Source organism: Oncorhynchus keta, chromosome 4, assembly GCF_023373465.1.
Source record: "Oncorhynchus keta strain PuntledgeMale-10-30-2019 chromosome 4, Oket_V2, whole genome shotgun sequence".
NCBI lineage: Eukaryota > Metazoa > Chordata > Actinopteri > Salmoniformes > Salmonidae > Oncorhynchus > Oncorhynchus keta.
The window spans coordinates 5,295,061-5,299,877 of NC_068424.1; the positions used below are offsets into that span (position 1 = coordinate 5,295,061).

Consider the following 4,817-nt stretch of genomic DNA (forward strand, 5'->3'; position numbering starts at 1 on the left):
GACGGAGAGAGAGAGAGAGAGAAAGACAGAGAGAGAGAGAGAAAGAGACAGAGAGAGAGACAGAGAGAGAGAGAGAGAGAGAGAGCCCGAGAGAGAGAGAGAAAGACAGAGAGAGAGAGAGAGAGAGAGAGAGAGGGGGAGAGGGAGTGAGGGGGTGGGGAAATGTTCCTGAAAACACTGTCACCCTGCCAATTCCAGGACTCTTAAATTAGCCGGATGAGAGTGCCGTCAGGTTTCAGTTTTACAAAGACTTGACTCGCTATTCAAGAGAGGTTAAGAGAATACACACTTCATTCTGAACTAATCTTTCGATCTACTGGCTCAGTCAGACTACATGATAACAATGGCAGCGCTCCTGAACTAGGAATGTCATTTTGACATCTGAGGATGAGATGGATCAACGTTTTTAAATCCTTTTTTCCCTTTTAATTTGAGTCGAAGGAGCTTCACATTCCTGGAGCAGAAGAAGTGGAAACGTCTATTTCAAAACCACCTATGGAACAGACATAGCATCAAAATAGAGTTGGTTTAATCAGGTCTATCCCACCTGTAACTCTCCGGTGACTCCTCTGTCCTGCTACAGAGGCAGAGGTGAAACAGACAGCCATGTCCACCGGCTCAGTAAGCGACGGAGAGGACATTGAGACGCGTCACGAACGGACTGACGAAAGCTACAAAACCAAACGGGACGTTACACAGAGACGATACACTTCCTCAGACGACGCGTTCGTCGGTACTGACGGCGGTTACGAAGTCCGAACCAAGCGATCGTACAGCACCACTGTCGGAGGAAAACAACTTTTCAAAGGGGGTCGACAGATGCAAAGGAACGCTGCAAACGCCAGAGAGAGGGCGAGGATGAGGGTGCTGAGCAAAGCCTTTTCCAGACTGAAAACCAGCCTGCCGTGGGTACCGGCCGATACCAAACTGTCCAAACTGGACACGCTGCGACTAGCATCTAGCTACATATCACACCTCCGACAGCTACTGCAAGACAACCACTTCGAGAGCAGCTTTGTACACCCTGTCAACCTGGTAGGAAGCCTTAAATATTAGACAATGTCTCTGTTCTGTTCACAGACCTTGTCAACTTGGGTATGAAAGACACAAATGTTTATTATATATATTTTTTGACATTTAAACGTTGGTCATTTAGCTCTTATCCAGAGCAACTCATTCTATTGCATGTAGAAAACACGTGCTGTGTAAAATGTGTAGAAAACACGTGCTGTGTAAAATGTGTAGAAAAAACGTGCTGTGTAAAATGTGTAGAAAAAACGTGCTGTGTAAAACGTGTAGAAAAATGTGCTGTGTAAAACGTGTAGAAAAATGTGCTGTGTAAAATGTGTAGAAAAAACGTGCTGTGTAAAATGTGTAGAAAAAACGTGCTGTGTAAAACGTGTAGAAAAATGTGCTGTGTAAAACGTGTAGAAAAATGTGCTGTGTAAAACGTGTAGGAAAATGTGCTGTGTAAAATGTGTAGGAAAACGTGCTGTGTAAAATGTGTAGAAAAATGTGCTGTGTAAAACGTGTAGAAAAATGTGCTGTGTAAAACGTGTAGAAAAACACAACAAAATAATTTCATCCATTGCTTTTTGCGGAAAGGGGTGATGAGAGTCAGACCATTGATGAGTCTACTTTGGGACTGAATTACCTAGGCTAAGATACTATAATAGTACCACGATGGTAAAACAAATAGGACTGAATTACCTAGTCTAAGATACTATAATAGTACCACGATGGTAAAACAAATAGGACTGAATTACCTAGGCTAAGATACTATAATAGCACCACCATGGTAAAACAAATAGGACTGAATTACCTAGTCTAAGATACTATAATAGCACCACCATGGTAAAACAAATAGGACTGAATTACCTAGTCTAAGATACTATAATAGCACCACCATGGTAAAACAAATAGGACTGAATTACCTAAAACAAATAGGCTAAGATACTATAATAGTACCACGATGGTAAAACAAATAGGACTGAATTACCTAGTCTAAGATACTATAATAGTACCACGATGGTAAAACAAATAGGACTGAATTACCTAGGCTAAGATACTATAATAGCACCACCATGGTAAAACAAATAGGACTGAATTACCTAGTCTAAGATACTATAATAGTACCACGATGGTAAAACAAATAGGACTGAATTACCTAGTCTAAGATACTATAATAGTACCACGATGGTAAAACAAATAGGACTGAATTACCTAGGCTAAGATACTATAATAGCACCACGATGGTAAAACAAATAGGATTCCTATTCCTCCTGTCTTTTTTGTTGTTTCAATATTTACTAATATATCCTGTCTATTTATTTAATCGATCTCTCTCTCTTTTTCTCTCTCTCTCCCTGTCTACAGACTTGGCCATTTGTGGTAGGAAGATCAGAGGACAACAAGGACATGTCTGCAGCCGGACTGTGTGGAGTTATTTCATAGGACAGGAGGGACCTCCCTCTCTGCTGGGACTGTCCTGTGCTACCCTGTCTGCTGGCACCCTATTCTTTACATAGTGCACTAAAGTACTGCACTATATTGTATATATATGTTTCTGTCTCTGTCTCTGTCTCTGTCTCTGTCTCTGTCTCTGTCTCTGTCTCTGTCTCTGTCTCTGTCTCTCTCTCTCTCTCTCTCTCTCTCTCTCTCTCTCTCTCTCTCTCTCTCTCTCTCTCTCTCTCTCTCTCTCTCTCTCTCTCTCTCTCTCTCTCTCTCTCTCTCTCTCTCTCTCTCTCTCTCTCTCTCTCTCTCTCTCTCTCTCTCTCTCTCTCTCTCTCTCTCTCTCTCTCTCTCTCTCTCTCTCTCTCTCTCTCTCTCTCTCTCTGTCTCACTCTCTCTCTCTCTCTCTCTCTCTCACACACAGAGTATTCACTTTGAACTCTATTCCAACTTTACTTGTAATGCAGTAAGGAGAGTCTTTGGGAGCATGTTTATAATTTTTTAATAAATCTGCTGATAAGCATCTAGACTGGCCAGTTTCTTCAAAGTGATGGTGTGGGGGGGGGACACTCTTAAAGGCAAGACAAGGAGAACATTTCCTTAATGAGGAAGCTCTGTTAGGAGGAGAAACCAGAGGTTTTTATATGGTTGTTTGATTGTTATGTGGTGTCTGGTTCTGTTAGTGGTCAAAGCACAGTACCGTAGTGTTTTGTGATTTCAAGCCACGCTGTAAATAGCAACGTACAATAATGCATTACGCTGGATGCTGGTTTGTGTTACATTTCCATTAGTTTGGAGAAAAGCTCATCAGGAACAGGCATATGTCCTACAATTACAGACTGTTGCTATGTCCTACAATTACAGACTGTTGATGTGTCCTACAATTACAGACTGTTGATATGTCCTACAATTACAGACTGTTGATATGTCCTACAATTACAGACTGTTGATGTGTCCTACAATTACAGACTGTTGATGTGTCCTACAATTACAGACTGTTGATATGTCCTACAATTACAGACTGTTGATATGTCCTACAATTACAGACTGTTGATGTGTCCTACAATTACAGACTGTTGATATGTCCTACAATTACAGACTGTTGATATGTCCTACAATTACAGACTGTTGATATGTCCTACAATTACAGACTGTTGATGTGTCCTACAATTACAGACTGTTGATATGTCCTACAATTACAGACTGTTGATGACTGTCCTACAATTACAGACTGTTGCTATGTCCTACAATTACAGACTGTTGATATGTCCTACAATTACAGACTGTTGATATGTCCTACAATTACAGACTGTTGATGTGTCCTACAATTACAGACTGTTGGTGTGTCCTACAATTACAGATGGTTGCTATGTCCTACAATTACAGACTGTTGCTATGTCCTACAATTACAGACTGTTGGTGTGTCCTACAATTACAGATGGTTGCTATGTCCTACAATTACAGACTGTTGATATGTCCTACAATTACAGACTGTTGATATGTCCTACAATTACAGACTGTTGATGTGTCCTACAATTACAGACTGTTGCTATGTCCTACAATTACAGACTGTTGATATGTCCTACAATTACAGACTGTTGCTATGTCCTACAATTACAGACTGTTGCTATGTCCTACAATTACAGACTGTTGCTATGTCCTACAACTACAGACTGTTGATGTGTCCTACAATTACAGACTGTTGCTATGTCCTACAATTACAGACTGTTGCTATGTCCTACAATTACAGACTGTTGCTATGTCCTACAATGTTGATATGTCCTAGACAGACTGTTGCTATGTTCCTACAATTACAGACTGTTGCTATGTCCTACAATTACAGACTGTTGCTATGTCCTACAATTACAGACTGTTGCTATGTCCTACAATTACAGACTGTTGCTATGTCCTACAATTACAGACTGTTGCTATGTCCTACAATTACAGACTGTTGCTATGTCCTACAATTACAGACTGTTGCTATGTCCTACAATTACAGACTGTTGCTATGTCCTACAATTACAGACTGTTGATGTGTCCTACAATTACAGACTGTTGATATGTCCTACAATTACAGACTGTTGATATGTCCTACAATTACAGACTGTTGATATGTCCTACAATTACAGACTGTTGATATGTCCTACAATTACAGACTGTTGATATGTCCTACAATTACAGACTGTTGATATGTCCTACAATTACAGACTGTTGATATGTCCTACAATTACAGACTGTTGCTATGTCCTACAATTACAGACTGTTGATATGTCCTACAATTACAGACTGTTGATATGTCCTACAATTACAGACTGTTGATGTGTCCTACAATTACAGACTGTTGCTATGTCCTACAATTACAGACT

At 40.4% G+C, this 4,817-nt stretch overlaps 1 protein-coding gene across 1 annotated transcript; it reads left to right on the plus strand.

Annotated features, from left to right (window-relative positions):
* The first annotated feature begins 228 nt into the window (after positions 1-228).
* Positions 229-2,978, plus strand: LOC118375718 (musculin-like). The gene is made up of 2 exons (XM_052497486.1): positions 229-1,035; positions 2,377-2,978. Exons 1-2 carry the CDS (start codon positions 607-609, stop codon positions 2,452-2,454), a joined length of 507 nt encoding a protein of 168 aa, XP_052353446.1. The 5' UTR covers positions 229-606; the 3' UTR covers positions 2,455-2,978.
* The last annotated feature ends 1,839 nt before the right edge of the window (positions 2,979-4,817 follow it).

Bases quoted from the DNA above. Each gene is read 5' to 3' on its own strand.
- LOC118375718 (XM_052497486.1), top strand. From the start codon at position 607: ATGTCCACCGGCTCAGTAAGCGACGGAGAGGACATTGAGACGCGTCAC. The intron at 1,036-2,376 runs GTAGGAAGCCTT...CCCTGTCTACAG, and splicing joins TTGTACACCCTGTCAACCTG to ACTTGGCCATTTGTGGTAGG.